Here is a 23,112-nt window from a genome sequence, read left to right as displayed (position 1 = left end):
TGGCAGCAGGCGTGGGGGCAGGCTGGGCTCTTACCGATCATATTGGCACTGACATTGTTGTCCTCCGAGTATTTCAGGAGCTCCCGCAGGAACGCCATCAGGTAGTGGAAGACGTTGTGGTGACACCGGGGCAGGTGAGAAATCACCTGCAAGGGGGGAAAGGTAAGCTTCCCCAGCAGCACGCGTTCCTCCTCCCTCCACGCCCGCACAGTCTGCTACGGCCCCTCCTGCCGGTCCAGATCAGGCTGCGTGTGTCCCCCTGGACCAGCACAGCTCCCGGATGCCCAGCACCACCTGCCAGGCCTCACTGTCTTTCCTCAGCAGCAGGACTCCTGTGAGGAGGAGCCCTCCAAGCTCAGCCCCTGCCTCAGGCGCACGTCAGAGGAGACGTATGTGCCTGCAGCCGCTGGACCCAAACCTCCCGAGCCAGCTTCCCCAGCCCCCACAGCAGGCACGTGCCGCCATAGAACACCGGCCGCACACCCCAGGAGAGGGCCTTGGGCCAAAGGCCTGGGCGGGTGAGGGGGCAGTGGCATAGCCTGCTCCAGCCCCAAAGGCCATGCTGCTAACCGCAGCAGGGGGGAGCCCCAGTGGCCCTGTGACAGGGGAGGGAGGCGCACACCTGTCGACACAGCCGGCTGTCGTGGGAACAGTCCAGGCATCGCTGATACAGCTCGTAACAAATGACCGGCTCCGGCAGAGCCTCCAGGAAGATGAGGAGTGCCTCAGCCACCGAGTGGTTGCTGCCCGCTGCGCCACACCCAGTCAAGGAGCAATCTTCTCCAGCATGGCCCTGCGCAGTGCCCAGCCGCCCCCACGACTGGTGTCTCTCCGCCACCCCTCCTTCAGCCTCCGCCCCAACCCTTCTCTGGCTTTGGGCTCCCCCTTTCCTCAGGCAGCCTCCTCAACGGTGCTTCCCTCTACCCCCTTCTATCCAAACAGCCAGGGCCCAGCACAGCCCACTGTGCACCCCCCGTCCCCCTCCGACACCCCCGCTGTGCACGCCCCCACACCCCCTGCCATACGCACCCCTGCCCCCTCCAACACCCCCGCTGTGAACCCCGTCCCCTCTGAGACCCCCGCTGTGAACCCTGCCGCACCCCTTGACATATGCACCTCTGCCCCCTCCAACACCCCCCACCCCCTGCCACACGCACCCCTGCCCCCTCCGAGACCCCCGCTGTGCACCCCCCATCCCTCTCTGAGGCCCTTGAAAACATGCCCCATGAACACCCCTACCCACTCGTACACCCCCACCGTGCATCCCTTCAATTCTCATGCACTGCCCACCCCCTCCGGCACCCCCCACACTCCCTGCAGTACGCATCCCCAACCCCTCCAGTACCCCCTCAACACCCTGCATACGCACCCCCAGCCCCTCCGGCTCCCCCCTCACATCCGCTGCCATACGCACCCCCTTCCAACACCCCTGCTGTGCACACCCCCCACCCCCTGCTGTACACATCCCAGCCCCTTCCAGCACCCCTGCCATGTACCCCCCGACACCCTGCTGTATGCATCCCCAGCCCCTCCGGCACCCCACTCACATCCCTTGCCGTACACACCCCCGCCCCTTCTGACACCTCCGCCTTGCACCTTCCATGTGCATGTGCACCCCTCACTCTCCCTCCAGCGCCCTCTGCCGTGCACACCTCAACACTCCTGTCATGTACTCCAACCACACAGCCCCTGCCATACCCACCCTTGCCCCCTCTGACCCCTCCGCTCGGCACTCCCTCATGCACGCGCGCACACACCCCCCCCCCGTGCACACCCCCACCCTCCCTTCAGCACCCCCTGCCATGCACACCTCCTGGATGTCTCATCACAAACAGAACATTTCCGAAACTGAGCTCGTCCCCCTCTGACCCCTTCATCTCCCTCGCTGTTAACAGCCCCGCTATCCTCCTCACTTCCCACTCCCAGCATGCGCCCTCAGCGTGGGCTTTAACGTCTCCCCAGATCCCTGCTGCAGCCCTACTCCATGCCGGAGCCCACCCCACACCCTCCAATCCAAAATGTTGCTGCAAAGGGCTCCGGCCAACCCCCACCCTGCCTCCTCCACCCTCACCCTCACGCCCACACCTGCATCTCTGCTCTCTCATCAGGCTCCTCCCAGAGCTCCCTGAAGGCATCGCTCAGCACCTCCTGTACCTGGTCCCCTTCTTCTGACCCAGGGCCCTGTGGTGCTTTGGTGTTTTCGAGTGGCTCCCTGGAGAGGGGTGAGATGGAGGCAGCTCCCCTCACAGGGAGCCTGCCCCAGGGAAGGCAAGAGCAGGATCTCCATGGGAAGGGCAGGGAGCTGGGCTCCACCCTCAGCACTGGGAAGGATACGGATTGTCTCGGGGATACTGGTGTCCAGGCAGTCGATGATCTGCTGCAGCTCCTCTTGCATGCCAGGCGTCTGGAACAGGTCCTCCTGCCAACGACAGCACAGTCAGGGCACCCTCCCGAGAGCCGCAGTGCAGAGAGTGCAGCCGAGGGAGGCTGCACGGGCCCCGGGACAGCCTGGGCTGAGGCTGAGCACAGGTGCGATGGCCAAGCCCTTGGGGAGCCAGCCTCGGCCTTGCAAACACCCAGCCTGAGTCGTGGTCTGAGTACTACCGACTCACTGAGCCGGGGTGTCTTCCCTGGTCACCAACAGTGGGGAGCTCTCTGTGCAGGCACATGCCCTTTCTGTTCACCTGATGGCAAGCGCACTTGAACAGGTGGTCCACCAGCAGCCAGATCTCCTTGGGCACCTTCAGGGGTCTCTCGCTGGCATCCTCGCTGTCCAAGGGGCCCATCTGCAAAAGTGATTTCTCCTGGTGGGAAAGAGCAGACCCAGGGTCAGGGAGCCCCAATCCCTCTACAGCACAGACACCAACACCACCAGAACCTGGGAGAGCATGCGCCCTACTGGCACTCACCCAGGCCAGCCAGCTCCCACCTGCCTTCCCAGCCCCCAGCCCCGCTAGACCAGGGCCTCAGAGTCCTTTAGATAAATTCTACCACTCCAACAGGCTCTGCTCTTCCCCCCGCCCACTCGGGTGACAACCCTGTTAGGACCCCGTACAGCACAGCCTCCCCCTCACCTGAGATCTGCACCATGCAGCTTCCCCTAGACCCTAACCCTCCTCCACACCCACCCTCTTAGCCCCCTTCAGACCAGGCTGGCTTGCGTGGATCACCTGACCCACAACTAGCAAGGGTGGGAATGCAAAAAGCTCATGTGCTAGGCAGGAAAATAACCTTTTAGAGAGGCCAATACAAACCCACCCCCCTTCCAGGCCACCTGTCTCCAACAGAATGCAAAAGGTTTCAATGCAGTATTTCCAGCCAGGCCAGAGCCCACAAACCCCAGCTATGACAGGCACAGGTCTCTGCTGCTCTGGCAGGTATCCATGCTGAGGATCCCCCTCTGGGGGGGCCAGCTGCTGCCCTGCCCCAGGGCAGGCAGTGCATGTCAAAGCACTACCGTGAGGCTGCTCCAGCGGCTGCAGGGCAGAACAGCCTGGCTCAGGATGAGGGAGCTTTAGCCAGCTCCTGTGCGGTATGCTGACCTTTGGCTCTAGAGCGCTCATCCAAACCAGCTAGTGCCAAATGCTGTCCCCAGCCTCTGAGCAAGCCTGACAAGCCGGCTGACACTCAGCATGCCAGGAGATGCCAGAAGATGCGACAATGGCCTAGATTCCCCGCTGCACCTGGAGAAGGGGAAACACCCACAAACACCCCCTTCTTTTGGGGGCACTTTTCTATCCCCCCCAAAAGAACCCTCAACTTCTTCTCCCTACCCCCACCAAAGACAAGAGCCAAAACTAACTTCCTGCCCAGCTCCGCCTTCAGGCATGGAGACCCACAGCACTCTGGGCTGGACACATGCTGGGAGACCACTATTCTCCTCCTCCTACATCCAGCCTGCTTCTGCGGAGAGCTAGTCACCTGCTGTCCTAGGAGCTGCTCACGCGCTCAAATCAGCCATCCTTAGAAAGGAAACCGGCAAATTGCACCTGTGCATCTCCAAGCCTCTGCCAGGCTAACATATCTCAGCAGAAGAGAACCTGCTCATTGATCCTTTGGGCAATGCCATTCCCTTAGTTACACCCCCTCGGGCCACACTAGGGTGTTTACCCCCACCCAGGATTGGGAGATGGCTCCAGCTCCTACACCACAGCTGCAAGTCCCAGTGAATGTCTCCTTTTAATCCAGCCCCTGCTGCTCTACTCTTCATTCTAACAGGCGGACATCCCGAACGTCCAGCTCCCTGCTGTCTGGCGGCTCAAGCACTGCGTAGTGAGACTTCATCTGGCCTGTTACGTGGTGCTTCTGCACATTCAGCCCCAAGGTCCCACTGGCTGCTACAGAACTGGCTAGTTGCTAGCAGCCCTAACGCGCTGTCATACTACAGGCACGTTTTGCTCTATAGTTGAATCCCTGGTTTGGATCACATGTTCTCTCCCCTCCCCTCAGACGTACTGGCTTTCATTTGTCCAGGTTCAATCCCACGGCTGTTTCCTTCCTGCCCAGCTAGCTGCCCATGACTGCGGGTTTAGCACAGTCATTCACTAATGCCCGTAGCACTCTGACATGCATGTTCTCAAGCCTGCTGAACTGCCCCCATTCGGTCCCCCCAATGCCCACCCTGCTGGTGGTGAATAGCTATATTCAGGCTCCACTCCGTACAGAGTGCCCACACCTCCCTTTGCCTCATTCTCCTGGCTACCCATGTGAAGCAGCTGAGACACTACATAGCTTTGGACTCTCCATTCTCTTCCCAAGGGACAGGGCTTCACCCGCAGTGTGTGTTCCCAGTTTTACATCACCCTGGAGGAGTGCCACTAGCTGCATGCAGCGCTGACCCGCAGGTACCGCTATTGGGAATGCACCTGCCACCCAGAGCGAACCCTGTCCTATACACACACATGCGTGGCGACCCAACTGCCAAGTGGACTTGCTTGGCAACTGCCCTTTTCCAGACCTGCTGGGTAGGGTTTCCCATGTGCAGCCTTAGGGATTCCCCTCAATCACAGGACGCACTTTCACAGAGGCTGTCTGAAGGAGCGGGACCTATTAGCTTTACAGTGCTAGAAATCACGTGCAGGTGAAGGCTCTCTCTCTCTCACGGCTCTAAACATACAGGGCCACAGATCTGGAGCAGCACGTTGACAGCAGTGAGCATACTCCAACTACAACTTTTATCCTGCAAAGCAAAGGCCAGAGCTTGAAATCCTTATCCCAGGGCTGAATCTACACCACAGGCTGTTTAGCCCATCTCAGGGCTCGTCTACACTTAACAAGCAGCTGCGTCACTGTAGCGCTTCCGTGTACCAACACTGACAGGAGGGGTTCTCCTGTTGGCATCGGAACTCCACCTCCCTGACAGGATTCTCCCATCAACTAGTGCTGTCTACACCAGGAGTTAGGGCAGTTTAACTGTGTTGCGTGGGGGGGGGGGTGGGGGGGTGTTTGATTTTTCACACCCCTGAGCGACAGTTATAACAACCTAATTTCCTATTGTAGGCCAGGGCTAAGGGATTACATGGACATGACAGCTGCATAACACTGGCAGGTGCCACCTCATGCCAAGACTGAACACTGAAAAATGCATAGCTGGACTCTGGCTCACCTGTGGGTTAGTACAGTTAAAACAGATAGTACTGTTACAAGAATCAGAGTAGCAGCCGTGTTAGTCTGTATTCGCAAAAAGAAAAGGAGGACTTGTGGCACCTTAGAGACTAACCAATTTATTTGAGCATAAGCTTTCGTGAGCTACAGAATGCATCCGATGAAGTGAGCTGTAGCTCACGAAAGCTTATGCTCAAATAAATTGGTTAGTCTCTAAGGTGCCACAAGTCCTCCTTTTCATTCACCACAAGAGGTGTTATCCCCTGCCCATCACGAAGCACTACTGTGTCCAAACGGGCCATTGTGGAATAAGGACTTTGTTGATTGTTTCCCCCACAGCTCTGAGGAGGGGACATGCCCAAGCCCTCATCCCATCCCAGCTTGAACGCTGGGGGAAGGGAATAAAAAGTCCTGTTAAGGAGAACTGATTATTCCTTTCTTTGCTGCTTGAAATCTGAGGGGTGAGGATTTCTAAGGGCTTGTCTACACTAGCACTTCACAGTGCTGCAACTTTCTCACTCAAGGGGGTGAAAAAACACCCACCGAGCGCTGCAAGTTTCAGCGCTGTAAAGTGCCAGTGTAGACAGTGCCCCAGCGCTGGGAGCTATTCCCCTCGTGGAGGTGATTTTTTTTTATAGTGCTGGTGCCACAACTACACAGCCACATTAAAGCGTTGAAAAAGCTGGCACAGTCCACCCCTAGCTGCTGGGAATGGTGACAGGCTGCACTGGATTCCTACCAGGGCGCTCTTCACTTTGGCTTGTAGATGTCTGACTAATTTGGAGCGCCCTCTCCTCTTGTGCTGGCAGGGAGGAAGGAGTTTCTCCTTTCCTCCTTCTTCACCCCATTAGCCAGCTGCTCCAAAGACAGCAACCCTGGGAGACAGGTCGCCCTGCTGTTCCCCTCCTCCCTGCTGGATGAGAGGCAGAGGCTTTCTTGTCCCACAAGATCACTCCCTGACGCCCCACCTCCTCTCCTGGTTCGCTCTGCTCTGTGAGCAGAGCCTAGGGCAGCAGCACAACTTCGCACGTTAGTAAGCCTCTGAGCAGCTGCAGGAGGAAACAAGAGACTGGGGCAATCCTCTGAGGATGAGTTGGAAGAATGGGGGAGAGGGAAGGACAGTGGCTCCTTGCCTCCTCTCCCCCAGGCAGCGGTGGGATTTGAGTCCCTGACTCTGCAGTACAATCAGCACATGCAGAACGACGGTTCCTAGCACTGCCCTGGCTTTGCTGCCTCTGCTCAGCTAGTGGCAGTTGCGAGAATTACCAGACTGCTTCATTCCGCCGCTGTGGCAAGTATCAGGCAGAAAGCATGCCTAAGGGCTTTCCTCAAGCTATGGCAAGGCCCTCCCCAGCCCCAGGCCTCCACACAGACATGCAGAGATGGAAGCCATCCCTCCAAACTCTTTTTGCAGCTAACAGAGACCTCTCCCCCAGCAAAAACATAACCTTCAGAAAGCCTTCCTCAATTCTGAAACCCATTTCTCATGCATTGATTCAACTCACTCATGGGGGGTAAAGCAAAGTCAGATTTTGCAGACAGATTCACCTTGGGCACTGGGATCCGTCAGGAGAATTTCTTACCCAATAGAAAATGTTCTAAGGAAATTACACACACCTGAAAGGTCCCATCTCCACCTTAACTAGAGTCACTATGAGGCACACAGGGGCTAATTCAGTACTGTAGAGTGTACCTGTCTGTTCTAGGCCCACAGCAGTGCCTTCTGGCACCAACACTCCCTCTGCAGCAGTCTCCCCCTGCGCTCACCAGGAAAATGGGAAAAAAGTCTAAGTTCTCATTTTTTACAGTGAGTTCAAACAAAAACCACTGGTTTCAGAGTAACAGCCGTGTTAGTCTGTATTCGCAAAAAGAAAAGGAGTAATTGTGGCACCTTAGAGACTAACCAATTTATTTGAGCATGAGCTTTCGTGAGCTATAGCTCACTTCATCAGATGCATACTGTGGAAAGCGTAGAAGATCTTTTTATACACACAAAGCATGAAAAAATACCTCTCCCCACCCCACTCTCCTGCTGGTAATAGCTTATCTAAAGTGACCACTCTCCTTACAATGTGTACGATAATCAAGGTGGGCCATTTCCAGCACAAATCCAGGGTTTAACAAGAACGTCGGGGGGGGGGGGGGGGGGAGGAAAAAACAAGGGGAAAAACCACTTAGAAAGCCCCCTCAGCATTGGCTTGCATTACCTTCTCTAGGAAGCTGTCTTCTCCCTGAGAGGAGAGCAGGATGTGTGAGAGAGAGAGACAGAGAGAGAGAGAGGAGGAGAGCATGATTAACAGAAAGAACCTGATTTAGGATTAAGCAGAAAAGAAACAGACTCTGCAGCCTGAGACCACACCAGCACTGACTGGCAGCTACTTCTCAGATGTTTTGCTGACACCACTGCTGTTAAAGCTGCAGCAGGAGATTTAGATCCCAGTTAGCAGGAATGCTGCTCACATGATGTAAAGGCCTGTTAGGATTCCAGTGAGCACCCCCAGTGACCTTGTAGCATTGTTCAGCACTCAGCAGACTCCCATGGCCAGAGGTGGAAACAGGCGCCTACCTGGAAGATTTCTCTGTCCACTCCCCGAGTCTTCACAATCAGCATCAAGTGTCCCTGTACAATCTGACCTGCCCAGTTTCTCCTGTGACTATTTGTGTGTGCGTGGCAGCGGGTGAGTTAAAGATGACCATCAGGAACGTTATGCAGTCAGGGGCAGGAAAACACATGCTCCAAAGGCCCAGAGCGAGTCAGCCTCAACCTAACAGTACTACATGATAACGCCTCCTCTTTCAAATAGCAGAGTTCTCCCGCACCTTCCAGCCTGTGTACATAGGGACCCCTCAGCCACCATGGAAAGGCAGCAAAGCCCAAGGGGGCCTGGGGTCAGGAACTGCCAAAACCTAGACAAAGTGGGCTCCCCTTCCACAGCACTAGGTGTTTGGGAGCAGAGATAGGCAATATAATCTTAGGCTCTGGTGACACCCGACAGCCACATCACAGAGAGAATGGCTCACTTTATTGCCTGTCCCACCAGGGCACTAGCCTTCTGCTTGCCTGTCCCCTTTCTGTAGTCAGTAGAGTAACAATTATTTTCAATTTTGCTGCCTGAACACCATCCGCTCCTGTGGATGCAAACCCTCTAACAGGCTGCTCTGGGTCCTGGACTGGCATTCCAGCTGACAGCAGAAATGGTGCTAGTTCTTAAACCACAACAAATCATTATCACCTGGCCCCTGCAAGCACATTCAGAACTGGAGAGAACCATGCACAAATACGTCTCCAGCTACACTCGCTATTCCACACCAATCCAATTTCCAGACCCTCCTTCAACCATTCTGTCCAGTTGCCTTTTAGAGATTATCTCCATTCCGGATCACAGTCCAAGTCAAGTTGGCCTTAATTTGAGCAAAGCTTTTGATGCAGTAGGCTTGTTTCACTATCTAAACTCAACAACACCGGAGAGATAACAGATCTCTTCTCATGACCTCCTACAGCTCAGTCTCTGTATCTATAGGTTTCAGAGTAGCGGCCATGTTAGTCTGTATTTGCAAAAAGAAAAGGAGTACTTGTGGCACCTTACAGACTAACCAATTTATTTGAGCAATTTATTTATAGGAGGAACTCAAAGATCACTCTGCTCATACACAGAACAAGCACATCTGCCAAATGTGCATGCTTGGTGTGAAGCCATCATGTGCGTTGAGGGTGCCATTGCTAGTGTCTGTTGCTATCACTCTCTCTGAGCTTGCTCTCAGCCTTGGAGCAAGCCCGTAAATCCAGTGCCAGAATAAATACGGGGAATTGATTTTGGCTTTAGAAGAGCCCAGCAGTTCGTTCAGGTAAGTCACTGGCAGCATTTGGAAAGGACTTGTATTTCCTTGTGCACCCAATTCAGGGCCAGCCTCTGGCATTTTCTGACAGTCTCTCTAACAGCTACTCACAGGACTGCTTGGAGGCAATGTCTGGAAATGGCAGACTCATCTTACACTGTGCCCTGAGCTGACCATAATCAGCACCCCCTAGAATAAAGGTTTCCATAAGGAAACCCAGGCAATTCTAAAGATGCAGCAGGAACACGACCATGAGGGTCTGGGTTAGCTTTTCATCCCATTAAATATGAAAAGTGAAGCCCTCAAGAGAGGTTGGGGTTGAAAGCACAGAGCAGTGAAGAGTCCTTAGGGGAACGTGAGGAAAGCCAGGGTGCAGCGTGTGGAGGGGAAGCAGTGGCGAGCCAGGACCATTACCCAAGTGAGGGAGGTTAGCCCTTGGGAAATGCGGCCATTTTTAGGAGGGGGAGAGTTCAGTGTCTGGTTAATAAACCACAGTGCAAATCTCAGGAAGCAAGTTCCCAGGAGCTTCAGGACCACTGCTCCTTACCAGATCGACAAGTTTGGTGACAGGAACTTCACGGATTGGTCGTCTCATACGGCACAGAGCCTCCAGGGAGGTGCCGAAGCAGCTGGGCAAGTAGCTCCCACTGATTGTGAGGAAGTAATCCTTGCCTCGGTCCAGGTGAAGAACAAGGATATCCTCAATTCTGTCCTCACCTGAGTTTAGGAGGGTCACAGAGTCCTTACTGACATACACATCCAGGGAGATGTCCACAGTCTCATCTGAAACAGGCAAAGGGCACACATGGACTTGTAGAACCCCACAGTGGAAAAGTAATGGAGACCTCATGGACAGACACAGAGCACAGGAGAAAGTTGGGCAGAGAGGCAGAAATCCAAAGGGGAAAGGGAGACAGACGGCTCGTGATGGTGGGAATGGTGACAAACAGCAGAAGAGAGGGAAAGGACAGAATGGTGGTGGCCTTAGCCAAGACACTACAGAGACAGTGTGTAAAACTCACTCGGCTCCAGGTACCCCTCACAGGGCTCGGCCCGAAGCCATGGTTTACAGTACTGGCTATCATTAAGTTTGGGGATGAAGAAGAAGTGACAGGTGACCTGCCCGTTGTTGGTGATCTGGAACTTCTCCTTCTGTAGCTGCCGGAACTTCACTTTCTCAAACACAAACTACAGAGCAAAGAGAAAACAACTTTTCTTATTACCTGCAGGGAACTGTAGTTAGGTATAAGGACTCCACATCACCATCAACACTGGGAGGTAAGTACACCTACCAGCGTGCTTGCTGAGAGGTTAGGGCAATGGACAATTTCTAACCCAATACCTGGTTGTGTGGAGGTGACTGAAGTTAGTTTTTGGCACATTTGTTCACACTGGCGTTTAATAAAACATTACCAGGCCATGTCTACACTACAGCTGCCATAGGCCGTGCAGCTGTGCCACTGAAGCACCGTAATGTAGACGCTTCCTACACTAACGGAAGGAGTTTTTCCATTGATATAGGTGGTAACTAGGTTGACAGAAGAATCCTTTTGTTGACCTAGCTGTGTCTACATTAGGGTTAGATCAACCTAATGGTGGTACTCAAAGCGTGACATTTTTCACAGCCCTGAGAGATGCAGCTAGGTCAGCCTAAGTTTTAAGTGTAGACCAGGGCCTCAGACACCTTTAGAGAAATTCTAGCCCTTCTGCAGCTGCTGCTCTTTGGGAAGCAGACAAGGAATTAATTTCTGTTCTCACCTCTCTCCGGCTAAGCTCCAGTGAAGGAAGGAAGTCATTCTCCATTCTGTCCATCATACGAACAATATCCTCAAACAACCTCCGGTACCTCTGCTCATCCACAATCTTCACCTGCAGGAGATCAGATCACACTCACTGAAGGTGTAGGCCTTAAGAGTGTAAACTCCCTTAGTGGTTTGTAAATAACTGCAGCAGAAGCTGAGGAGATTCTTGGGCATTTCACGTGTGCAGCTTTGAAGGCTGAAGATTTGTCCAGTTGCTCCCCCAAGTCTCATGGGTAATTTCATGCAAGTTATTATACCTGGAGTAATTGTACTGGTGTCTTTTTCTGGCCAATGGGCACCAGCAAGGATCTGCTATTTGCAGGAAATGCTCTAAGGCCATTCTGCACCTAGTAGCACAGGCACTCTGCAGTCTTACCCCAAATTCCTCAGGATTTCAGCCTGCTTGATTGGGTAAGAGGAGAAAGCAATGAGTTGTCTAGGAGACCACCTAGTTCAGAGAGTGGGGGAGAGGAATACTGGACACACATGCTGGCTCCGCCCAACAGGCCAGGGATCTCAAGTCTCTTCCCTCCCACAACTTATATTCAGCCATTCACAACCCCCCCAGCAAGCCAGAAGCACCCCAGAGTTCCTGTTTCTCCAAGCAGAGCAGAAGCAGCATCATGGGAGTGGGTGCAATCGTTTACAGGTAGCTCATGGCCCCGAGGAGGAGCCAGTTGCAAACAGCTCAGTGCACCCGTCCCAGTGGCAGAATATTGGGATCACACCTTAGAGCCTAAGAAACACTATTTAAGCAATCAATGGCTGGAGCCTTCCTGCTGAATACTCTGCATGTCTGCTGTGTAAACGCCAACCATTGTCTGTGTCAACATGGCACAAAGCTGCTCTGGCACTGCACAGCCGACCTGTGCTGCATATGAGAACAGCAGCTCTTGTGAGTCCCCTGCTGCAGAGACTGAGGTAAGTAAGGCTGCCCAGCTCCAGCTGCCGAGCAGCTATTATTCATTTCTGCTCGCCCCCCTCCCTTTTATATCAATACAAACATGGGTGTTTGTATCCCTTGCTTCAGCAGATGGATCCTTTAACTTGGAACTTCAACCAAGCGTTCTCCCCTAGCACATCAAGTGACAGTTACCCCAATAAGGAACAGCGAGCTGACTGGCTTGTGGTCGCTGGTTTTCAGGTCCATGTGACTGCGGTACCGGAGCTGATTAATGTTCCCCCCTCTCCAGAGGATTCGATCGCACCAGGCTGGCACGCGACACTTCCCACTGCAGATATACAAGTTAACAGGAAATCAGACAGTCCTCCTGTCCATCTGACCATTCCCCTCCTCAGCCAGATTGGTCCCTGCAGGACACACTTCCTAGGGCAGCATCTGGAGTGATAGGGCTCCCACCACTTTCCTCATCCGAAATGTTACCATTCTGAAATCGCATCCCATTACTTCTGTTCTCCTCTCTCTGCCCCCCTCCCAGGGCTACAGTCCTATGCTGGGAGTGGCACCCTTCATACCTAGTTAGGCTCCCTGCCCCAGTTGTCAGCTAGCCCATATACATGGATTTAATGCCCCGATCTATTCATCATCCCCGCAATCGCTCAGGTTGCTCTTCTTAGCACCTGTTAACATCTTGCTGGTACTGCAGTGCTAAGAAGTGGAATGGGCTCAGTGGGGGCTATCACCATAACCTGAGGCTTCTGCATATGTGGCCCCAAGTTGCATTAGCTTCTTTTGTTACCACACTCCGGTGCAAGCTCCAGTTTAATTTACTACCCCCACTGCTGAAAATCTATTCAGCTGTTCCTGCTTTCCAGGGTCCTCGAGTCTGTGTTTTGGATGATCTTTCCCCAGATGAATTTGCATGGGCAAGAGTAGCAGAGTAGTCTTCCCCTTTAAGGGCCTGCAGAGCCAGGGAGCAGCAAGCCTTGGCCTAAGGAGAAGCCCAACAGGCAGGTGTTGGGATCCAGCTGAGCAGCAGCTAATGATTGGCTCTGATTCCCAGCTGGAAGATATAAGGACCCAGTTCTGTAAGGGAGGAGGGGGGAACCCAGTAGAGAGAGACACTTTCCTGAGCAGCAGCAGAAGGCTGCAATGGGGCAGGTAGGCCCCGTGGTGCCCCTGAGGCTAAGTGAGATCTGTGATCCTTGAGTTCCTGGGGGGAAGAGGACCCTGCAGTGCCAGCCCAGGACAGGACTATCATTTTTGTTTCCTGTCAATATTTCTTGCCTTTGTGTGGTAGAGGAATCAAAGAGCCTGTGCTGAAGGCTAAACCAGAGTTCGGCATGGCTGACTGTTCTGTCCTCAGGCCCACCAGACTACAGCAAAGCTGACTTCTTCTGAGACTATCTGCACTTACTCCTAACCCCTCAAGTGCCTTGTGTGTTGTGTCTCTGTCCTCAGAGGTATTCCCCACACCTCTCAGACGAATATCAACTGTATGTTTCATTCATTAGCCTCACTGACGTTCTGCATCAGCAAAAAGCTCCGTCCCAGATAACGCGTCTAGTCCATTTGTGAGGGATCCACGAGGCTATTCAATGTCATGTTGATGGCTCTAGGCATGTTTCCAGGAGAAGGATCAGAGTCTAATAATTCAGCCAGGGAAGGAAGCTGTGTGGCAAGATGCTGTTGGTGTCACAGGTTAACAGGCCACCATCAACAGACTTACCTGGAATCCCAGCGGTCCGTTTTAGAGTCAAATTTGTACGTGGGGATGAATTTAATCTCTCCCTCTGTGAAATCAGCAAAAGCTTTCTTATGAGTCCGCTGAATATTCAACTAGAGGCAAAAAAGGAACAGCCTGTCAGCACAACAGCAAAGTCTTCATAACTCTGCAGAGCAGAGTTACAGGCAGGGCCCTTTTACTCCGCAGCCATAGACTCTGTCACAGAACCCACCCCTTACAACAGAACCGTGTCCCCAGACAGACACTTTCATTACAAAACAGAGCTACTCCGAGTGCAAAGAAAACCTTCCAAAGACAAACCAGATGCAAACTGACATAGTGCTGCCTGCCTGAGTCTGTACACAGCATGAACCAAGAGACAAGGGAGCCAAGTTGTTCATCTCAACCGTTAACTTTGAAACCTAATGATGACAGTTAAGCAACTCCATTGCTAACTACTTCACTGTTGGTCATTTTAACAGAAACCTACAACTGGTGTGCTTGGCCGACAAGGCCAAACCAGCTCTCATAAGTCTCCTACCCAGTTACAAAACCTCCTAAGTTCCCCTAACAGCATCAAAAATTCAGTTAGTTATTTTCAATACAAAATTCTGCAGCATCCTGGAAATTAAGTAGTAAGAGGCAGCACGAAGTCAGATTTACTATCACCATAAATACTCCAAGGGACACTGCACTGATTGTATTGTTCCTTTTGTGTTTCACTGGATAAACCCCCCTTTTTGAAATGTATCTAACGCTGCCCCAGAATTTCCAATGTGCTGCAGGGACATACTTCACAGCCCACACCCGTCAGAGAACTCAGGTCCAGCTTGTTGAGGAGCACACAACAGTTACAGGCAGGAATCCCCAGCGCTCCTGCAACACACTTTCCAGGGTCCCTCTGAGCTGTGACTGACCTCGGTCAGTGTTCCCGCTCTGTCCTCAAGAGCTGGTGAGAGGAGCTGTTGAGCATGCAGCGTGTATCTCTGAGCTTTAATACACATTCCTACAGCCTAAACATCATATCTTTTGGCCAGAGACACTTTTTAATATTTTTAATGGGAACTAAAACGGCAAGAAACAAAAACACCCTAGAGCCGTGTCTAGATCTCATCACCACAGGATACATGCCAGCCTTCCCAAGTGTAAGGATATATTAAAACAGGATGACCCAATACCCACATGACTGAAGTTCACTTACCTGGTCATATGTCAACAGTTTCTGAAGCTCATGCTTATTGATCAGAGTTTTCACCTCACTGGCATCAGGGAGGCACAGCCTGTAGTTTAGGTCTCCCAGCCAGATGACAACACTACGGACAAAGGCAAACATGGAAAAGAAAAGCCTGCAGTTCGTATCAGAACTCCCATGGGAGAGAGAGATGGGGGTGTCAGATTGAAAAAGGGGTCTCTCGGGATAGCTAGAGCACAACAGGACATATAAGAGAATCAAAATATGCTAGCAGCTGCCGCTTCTGTAAGTGTCTACAGAGATAGCATCCCAAAGGTGGGTGATCTATATGGGATGAAGCAGTCAGCTAGCTAACAATGCAGAGATTCCAAGGACAGAAGGGCGCATTGTGACCATCCAGTCTGAGCCCCTGGACAGCACAGGATAGAGAACTGCCCCACAATAATTCTTGTGTGAACTAGAGCAGATCTTTTAGAAAAACAGCCAATCCTGATTTAAAAATGCCAGTGATTGAGAATCTACCAGGATCCTCAGGAAGGGCTGCTGACGTTTTCCCTAGCCTGAAAACAATGTGGAAAAACCCACCAATGTTTTCATGAAATGAAACAAATAAGAGGAACAACACAATTCACTGCACAGTGGTATTTATCTCTCCAACACAAGGCACACACGTCACCCCCAAGGAAGAGCTTGCACTTCTGTAAGGCACGCATAAGAACACAGCAGCAGAGTCCCCTGCCTACCCAGCAGTTAGGCCTTTTGCTTCTGCCCTTGGATCCCACACAAGTCTACCAGTTTGTTTGCTTTTCCAGTACCTAGTACATTACCAACCCAAGGCACCTATGCTGAGCACACAGACTGGTGCTGAGCTGGCAGGACACACAAGCAGGTCTCTTGAAAATTCACAAATCTAAATGCAGCTGTCCTATCTCATTGTTCCACCCACTAATCATAGAATCACAGAATATCAGGGTTGTGAGTGACCTCAGTAGGTCATCTAGTCCAACCCCCTGCTCAAAGCAGGACCAATCCCCAATTTTTGCCCCATATCCCTAAATGGCCCCCTCAAGGATTGAACTCACAACTCTGGGTTTAGCAGGCCACAGCTCAAACCACTGAACTATCCCTCCCCCATCACATCCCTCTCTGCAATCACCACACCAATGACAACTCCTGTTCCCCTCACACATAGGCTTCCAGACAGTCCTATAGCCTTCTCATCACTTCCCAACAGGTATAACAAGAACTTTGAAACTCTCATAATTTTCTTAGCCTTTTACAACAAAGTTTATATTCACAGATTCAAATCTGAGCTCATTTCTAGAATCAAAAACCTTGCAGACTATGTGAGCTGTTTATGTAAATCCTTCCAAGTAACAAGAGCTCAAAAATGAACAAACCAGAGAAACCTGGAATAAAACCCAGTTTGTCTGTTGTTCTAGAAATGCCCCAGGTTTTCCACAACCATGTAATAATCAGCCTTTGACTCAAGAGTGCCAGCTGCTGAGATGAGCACATTACAGACTTCTTGCAAGGGAAGGTACTAGAGACAGGTTTGCCCTGTGAGCCACTACAAGAACACTGCCCACTAGTGCAATCACTGGTTCAGCTGCACCAACAGCAGTGTTAGTGTAGACAAGGCTCTGGCATTTTCCTCACCATCTCAATTAACCTGCAGGTTTGTCTACACTTGGGCTCTTCTTGGTAGCAATTTCTAGCTAATATTCCCCAGACCTTGGAGAAGGAATGTGGAGTTGGAGACTTACTCGTGTTTCATGATGCTCAGCTGAGGCAGGCCCTGGTCAGGAGGCAGGAAGCTTAATCGGGCACAGATATCCTTGTAATCCTGGTTCCGCCGCTCAAAGTCCTCCACATGAGCAGCAAGGTGGGAATTGACAATGCAGAAGGTGGTGTTGTGGAATACAAATCTCACAGCCACACCACCCTTGTTACCCTGGGGACAGAGTTACAGGTGAGACTGTTACACAAACACATACAGAAGAGGTTGGGTAACAGATTGAACAGGAGAGAGCTGGGGAAATGAAAACAATGGAGACAATGAAAACAAGAGGCACACTGACAGGAAAAGAGGCAGCAGGGATGAGAGAGTAAGGCAAGACACTGTACCACAGACCACATTTCACACAAACATACACCAGAGTCAGCTATTCTGAGGCTATGCACCCACAGACCAAGACCACTCACCATCTTCCCCATGATTCCAGTCCCCACAGTCTCTGCCATGATATCCGTGATATAATTCAGTTGATCCTTCCTGGCAAACACAACTAGCATCATCCCAACCAGACGGACCACCTGCACCTGCAAAACAAATAAATAAATATTCTATGAGTTTCCAGGTCAGCCGTAATACAATCCCCGATTTCTCACCCCCTGTGCTGCTTGTCTCCAGAGTCTCTTCCCATCTCCCATGGTCCCCCAACACTCCACATACTGCACTAGCTTGGGGACTCCCTGCACAACAGGTGGAGACTTGGGAAGTCTATGGTCCTCCGACAGCACCTGTAGGGGATGCTGCTGAGCTCATGGTTGTTCAGGTTCTGGTGTATTCCCTTGAAGCAGTGCCCCACTGTGAAAAATTTGAGGCTTCCCAGGTGCATTGTAGGATACAGATTGGAGCCACATAGCAATACTATGGTGGGAGGGATAGCTCAGTGGTTTGAGCATTGGCCTGCTAAACCCAGGGTTGTGAGTTCAATCCTTGAGGGGGCCATTTAGGGATATGGGGCAAAAATTGGGGATTGGTCCTGCTTTGAGCAGGGGGTTGGACTAGATGACCTCCTGAGGTGGTCCCTTCCAACCCTGATATTCTAGGATTTTATGAATACTAAACTAAGCTCCCACCAACAACACCTCGAAGAAGGAACTGACCAAACTAGTCCTGAACCTCACAAAAGGCCTGAGCTCAGGTCCCAGGATGGCTGGAGTTTATTTCTGCTCATCTTTGCTTTTACAGAAGTACAGCAACCTGGTGGTGGAGCTCACGGTTTAAATTCCCAACTCTTTGCATGAGTAGTTTCAATGTAGGGGAAACAGCAAGCAAGTGAAGCATACACAGAGTCCGATATGCCTGACCTGCAGGCACCACAAAGCAGCATCTCTGGGGTCCTACGCAATGCCTGCCTCCCAGAGAGCATTTGCTCCTTCTGCAGGACGGAAGAAGGGAGGTCATTCTCCACTGTTCTGCTCATCCTACAGCCATTAACATGGCACCTGTGTGCACAGTCTCTTGCTGCACGGATCCTGGCTCTGCCACTGTCTCTTCTGGGTGACTCTGGGCAAGTCACTTCACCTTCCATACTGATTTTACCAAGGTGCTTCTTTACTTTTTTTCTTTATAATAAAGTTCTGATTTTTAAGAATCTGATTGGTTTTTAGTGTCCTAAAAACCCAAGGATCTGGTCTGTGCTCACCTGATTTACCTATTTGGTTGGTAGATTATTCTCACGCCTCCCCAGGAAAGGGGGTGAAGGGGCTTGGGGGGATACTTTAGGGAAACAGGAACTCCAAGTGGTCCTTTTCCTGAATCTTTGTCTAACTCACTCGGTGGTGGCAGCAGTACCCATCCAAGGACAAGGAAGGATTTGTGCCTTGGGGAAGTTTTTAACCTAAGCTGGTAGAAATAAGCTTAGGGGATCTTTCATGCAGGTCCCCACATCTGTACTCCAGAGTTCAGAGTGGGGAGGGAACCCTGACAACCTGTAACTTGTGTCACTGGGCTCTACATAAAATAGTAGTGCACGGATGTCACAGCAAAACATGGTAGGGGAGGAGGAAGGGGAAATTAACTAATGTCTTAAGACAGAGCCACCTGTCAGAAGGCCTGCTATGCCAGCAAGAAAAGCTGTAGTGACTCAGTCCTGACACTTCATGAAGGAGCCAGCTAGCAACATTACAACTAAAGTTACTCTTTCCTAAGGCACAGTCTCCTAGCTAACTTCCCCTATACAAGCAATTTTGTTCCTTCAAGGAAAAGCTATTCACTTGGCTCCTTAGAACAAGACACACCCGGTTTTTATAGTCGCGGAGCTACCAAAACAAGGGAAATGTGGAATTTGACCCGCCTCTGCCTCTTATTGCCTGCGTATAGGAGGGACACATCTCACACCGAGCACCTGTCCTGTCAGCTCTCTGAGGGTATTTTTTTGTTGTTGCCCCACTCATGAGGCACCCACCAAATGGCCAGGGAGCTATTATTGGAGGATATCTCTGCCCTAGAACTATCTCCAGATTTATTCTAGTCCCACAGTGACTCTCCCTGCCCAGGAAACTATTCCATCAGCGGTGTCAGGTACACATCCTTGGGGACTCTGCTCTTGGCCATTTTGGTTGGGTGACGTATGGACCATCTGAGTTGGGAAAGTGTGAGCTTCATTCCTGCCCCCAGTCCCACCAGCTTGGATGCCAGAGGAGATGGTTTAGTAGGACTCACTTTCTTATACTTGGCCTTGGGGTGCAAGGCCTTCTCCACAGCAGCCAGCCACTCGTGCTCCTTCGCAGAGTCCAAGTAGAAAAAAGCTTCCGTGCTGAGGTCCAACTCCTGGAACCTACAAACAAGTCAATTTAGGACACAACCCCTCTCCCCCAAACCAGTCTCTGCTCTGTACCCCCATCAGAAGATGGCACTGCAGGAGGCCCAGTCTGAATCTCTCTATCATCATTCATCCCGGAGGAAGGTCAATTGGGCCTAGTTCAAACGAAGGCACTATGGCTCCCTTGCAGTGTCTTACAGGCCCCTTCCAGAGACTATTTCCCTGAGGGACATTAGTCTGGTCTGCTTTGCTAATGCCGAGGATGAGCTGGTTCTCAGCTGGTGCCTCACTGGAGGAAAGCTGCTCTGTTAGTTCAAGAAATCTACTTGACTTTTGGCTGCTTCTTTACATCATCCTGACTACTCCAGCACTGTGAAGGAGGATCCCCTCCCTTCCGAGTCCCAGGGTACATGCTAGGCAGCAGTGTAAAGTTTGGAGTCCACTAGGAAGCCTGGGACACTGGTGGATTTTATTCATTTCAAATTCCAAGGGAAGGGAGCGAGACACAAGATGTGTATGTATAAATGAACAGGAGTTCATGCCTCACCCAACACAGTAGATATCTGGGGGGTCTGAGTCACAGACTAGCCAGGGTTCCAATCCACTGTCCGGAGACTGGCCATTCACATTCCACGTTCCCACAAAAAACCTGCAATACACACAAGAGCAGCCATGCTGCTGGGGCAGAGCTTTACTGAATAGGTCCAGACTCTCTAATGCACACAACATCAAAACAAGGAGTGTCTGAATTGCATGAGGGTCCTGTGTAAAAAGGCTAGTGAACTTGCTAAGGAGTGTAAACTACACATAACAGGAAGAGCTCTGTCCAAGACTGCAAAACACAGAGAATTCTGGGCATGGCACATTTCTAATGTACTAGGGATGTCACAGAGCTCTGCAAAGTAAAGGACACCTCACTGGGGGCCTACCTACATGACCCACACCATGCTTTCTACATGCTGAAAGTGAATTCCATGTTGGCAAAAAGGCACCAGATTGGCAACCATGAAGGCCTTTGTATTTATAAGACAATGCAGCACGGGCAACAGCAGTGCAAGCTCCCGCTACCTCGCCTCTGCCAACATGCCTCAGTTCTACTTGGGGGAGTTCAACCCCCAGCCCCTGGGCTGAGATTACCTAGAAGGACACCAGGAAGTGCCAATAAGATGGGTGAAGGGTGCTACTGTGGCCACCTGGCCACCTACGAACTGGACTGAAACCCCACTACTTGTTTCACATAGGCCATCCACCAGCAGGAGCTCATTTTGAGACCTGGGCTGGGTTCAAGGCAGTAGCCCACAGAAGCTGGGAAAATCTCTGCTTCTCACTACCCCTACATACACTGTGCCTCGCGGCTATGGCTCTAGGGGCAGCGCTGACCTGAAGCTCTGGATGTTGACATATTCCTTCTCTCTTTTGGCAAGGATGTGTTTGATGAGACCCTCTCTTTGCCCAGACTGCGTGTTGGGCACAAACAGCTTGCGCATGGTGTTGGTTACTTTTGGCTGGTCTCTGGCCACACCTTCCCTCTCTCGATGAAACCTAGACAGGAGACAACAAAAGACTTCAAACTGGGGTTACTGCCTAGGATACTGGAGGGTAAAGGCAACAGCTCTGGGATGCTACTTACTGCCTATTTTGTGGAGGAAGAGGGGGAGGCGGGGGCTCCCGACGAGATCCCATTTGCTGGTTTTGTAAGTTTCTTTTCTTCTCCAAACTTATGGCATTGAAATGATCTTCAAAGCCTAGAACCCCTGTAATGACCGAAGCCTGGGTGGTGAGAGTGAGGCCCAGGTGAATGTTCTTCAGAAAGCAGCTTAACAAGAACCTAGAGGGGGCAACGTAACTCCGGAAGCGGGAAGACAGATCCCCACAGGAATGTGGGTGTGGCAAGGGGTAGCAGTATTATACCAACTCTGATGGTGCCAAGAGGGCGAGGGGAAGAGATGCTGACAGAGGCGAGGGGGAGCAGAGAGTGAGGAGATGGACAGACAAAGGGAGTGGAGAGACAATCATGAACCAAGAGGGACTTTGGCAGAGGGAGATACAGTACGTCAATAAGACATCAATCCATGGTAACATCACACTAGGAGCAGGAGGTGGCTTTTGTGGGAGTTAGTGGGGGGATGGAGGAAAAGCACTAACCAGGCTCCTACCTGACAGGACCAATGAAAATCAAAGCTCCTGCAGAGGCCATAGTTTTGTATGTATCCCACCCAACCATTGAAAACAAGGGCCCCATGACTGTGCCCTGAACACAGGGCTGCAACTGCCGAGGTGGGACTCATTCCAGTACCTGAAACAGATGACTGAGGAGGAGCTGGGAGGTTTTTCTCCACCTGATACCAGCTGGCTGGCTCCCTGTGCTCAGGAAGAGGCGCTTTCAACTGGGCTGGAGAAGGAAACATCACTGTCAGAAACTGCTCTTGAGCCCCAGAGACACACACATGGCTGTAAGTGTGGTTACCTTCTTGTATGTTCAGCACTTTGGTGAGGAACCGAAGGCAGCATTCCTCATCGGGGATCTCAAAGAGGCGCTCTGGTGTGCAGTCTCCCTGTATTCTTATCTTGCAGCCAGCTTCAGACATACAAAACACACACACCAAGACACAGACAGGTTCGGCTTCTTGACCTTTAAACCCCTCCCGTGAACAAGCCACTAGCTGCCATTTGCTCCTCTGGGCCCATGATGGAAGTCCTCATTTATTTGCCGTCATCTTGACAATTAGTCTATTTTAAAAAGTGAGTTTGAGGCAGTGTCGGGTCCTCCTTGTGCCCCTGAGACTCCCACCAATTTGTGGGTGGGCGGGGGTTCCAATGCCATTTTCCTGATTTTTAAAACTACTTCTCTCCCCTGCTGCTGTGTGAAAGACACTCACAAATAACAGGGGAAGCTGCCTTCACAAAGGAAACAATGACACTGCAAGCACCAAATGCAGTTAAAGGCACAGTGTCAAATGGAGACAGGAATCCAAGGTGGTATTTGTAGCAGTAGACACACATTTTCAGACAGAGTGATTCCAGATCCCCAAGACAAGCAGCCCACATGTTACCAAAGATAACCTAATCCTCAAGTGCATCTGTTCTCCCCATCTTCCACTGTGCAAAGCAAAGACAACCTATACTTGTCTATGCTGCATGCAAAGCACTGTGGGACCCTGCAGGGTATGAAAACCTCCTAAGAGGCCCTGATCAGGTTACACTTCCAATGTGGGCATCGTGTACTGCCCCTGCACTCCAACCATGGGACTGCTTCTGTGGCAGCAAGGAGTAGAGCAATAATATAGGACAGAAGCAGGAAAGCGAGGGGCTGGCAGGTTAAGTTCCGGGGAAAGTCAAACAGGCTCACAGGGAGGGGTTTTGGGAGAAGCATTAAGGGAGAAGTCAAAACTCAGCCAAGTGACACCTTTTGATCTAAGTATTTAGATCATACTCCTTGTGGTAATGAGCATTTTCCAAAAGAGTAACAAAGCCAGCCAACCCCTCTACAGCCTTAC

General features: G+C 51.5%; 1 protein-coding gene across 2 annotated transcripts in view; it reads right to left on the bottom strand.

Moving 5' to 3' along the window:
* The window catches only part of OCRL (OCRL inositol polyphosphate-5-phosphatase), a 29,285-nt gene that overhangs the window by 2,091 nt on the left and 4,082 nt on the right, over positions 1 to 23,112 (bottom strand). Inside the window, exons 5-23 of one of the 2 annotated variants that reach the window (XM_075132354.1) lie at positions 22,083 to 22,193; positions 21,912 to 22,007; positions 21,246 to 21,369; positions 20,996 to 21,157; positions 20,163 to 20,264; positions 19,516 to 19,630; positions 17,268 to 17,384; positions 16,829 to 17,016; positions 15,072 to 15,183; positions 13,874 to 13,983; positions 12,340 to 12,475; positions 11,200 to 11,310; positions 10,464 to 10,629; positions 9,989 to 10,224; positions 7,812 to 7,835; positions 2,685 to 2,804; positions 2,335 to 2,419; positions 623 to 750; positions 35 to 146 (exon numbers count right to left, since the gene is read on the bottom strand). In XM_075132354.1, the coding sequence (XP_074988455.1) occupies positions 35 to 146; positions 623 to 750; positions 2,335 to 2,419; positions 2,685 to 2,804; positions 7,812 to 7,835; positions 9,989 to 10,224; positions 10,464 to 10,629; positions 11,200 to 11,310; positions 12,340 to 12,475; positions 13,874 to 13,983; positions 15,072 to 15,183; positions 16,829 to 17,016; positions 17,268 to 17,384; positions 19,516 to 19,630; positions 20,163 to 20,264; positions 20,996 to 21,157; positions 21,246 to 21,369; positions 21,912 to 22,007; positions 22,083 to 22,193 (2,355 nt within the window). The remainder of the gene's footprint in view (positions 1 to 34; positions 147 to 622; positions 751 to 2,334; positions 2,420 to 2,684; positions 2,805 to 7,811; positions 7,836 to 9,988; positions 10,225 to 10,463; positions 10,630 to 11,199; positions 11,311 to 12,339; positions 12,476 to 13,873; positions 13,984 to 15,071; positions 15,184 to 16,828; positions 17,017 to 17,267; positions 17,385 to 19,515; positions 19,631 to 20,162; positions 20,265 to 20,995; positions 21,158 to 21,245; positions 21,370 to 21,911; positions 22,008 to 22,082; positions 22,194 to 23,112) is intronic. The other variant, XM_075132355.1, reaches the window with a different exon arrangement.

This window comes from Caretta caretta, chromosome 9, assembly GCF_965140235.1.
Source record: "Caretta caretta isolate rCarCar2 chromosome 9, rCarCar1.hap1, whole genome shotgun sequence".
Classification (NCBI taxonomy): Eukaryota; Metazoa; Chordata; order Testudines; family Cheloniidae; genus Caretta; species Caretta caretta.
Note: the sequence above shows the minus strand (reverse complement) of the source record. Positions and strands in the feature narration are given on the sequence as shown.